The sequence below is a fragment of the Eimeria mitis genome, genomic scaffold (assembly GCF_000499745.2).
Source record: "Eimeria mitis Houghton genomic scaffold, Emh_scaff263, whole genome shotgun sequence".
NCBI classification, from domain to species: Eukaryota; Apicomplexa; class Conoidasida; order Eucoccidiorida; family Eimeriidae; genus Eimeria; species Eimeria mitis.
The window spans coordinates 2,953-3,328 of NW_013570970.1; the positions used below are offsets into that span (position 1 = coordinate 2,953).

A 376-nucleotide genomic window follows, 5' to 3' on the forward strand; every position below is an offset into this window, starting at 1 on the left:
GTAGTGCTTCGGCCGGCGGGAAAGCTGCAGCAAACTGCGAGGAAGCAAAATGCTGCGCTGCTTCGGGGAGATGCTGAGGCAGCAGACGCTGCAGCAGCAACTGCTGCTGCTGCAGCTGTTGCTGCTGCAGCTGTTGCTGCTGCAGCTGTTGCTGCTGCTGCTGCTGCTGCTGTGGATATACCAACGAATCCTCCTGCTTCTTCCACATATGAAATTGCTGCTGCTGCTGCTGCTGCTGCTGCTGCTGCAGCTGTCGCTCCCTGCGATGCACGCGAGAGCTGCGGCGGCTACGATGATGTCTACCCTGGTGGTGCCGTCTGCTGCGTCTGCTGCTGCTGCTGCTGCTGCTGCTCTTTCTGCTGCTGCTGCTGCTGCT

The 376-nt window shown here is 60.4% G+C and overlaps 1 protein-coding gene across 1 annotated transcript in view; it reads right to left on the minus strand.

Moving 5' to 3' along the window:
* EMH_0005940 (uncharacterized protein) overlaps positions 1–376 on the minus strand; it is a gene marked incomplete at both ends in the record, with an annotated part of 3,921 nt that overhangs the window by 2,915 nt on the left and 630 nt on the right. The window contains one exon of the mRNA XM_013497364.1: positions 36–374. Within this exon, the coding sequence (XP_013352818.1) occupies positions 36–374 (339 nt within the window). The remainder of the gene's footprint in view (positions 1–35; positions 375–376) is intronic.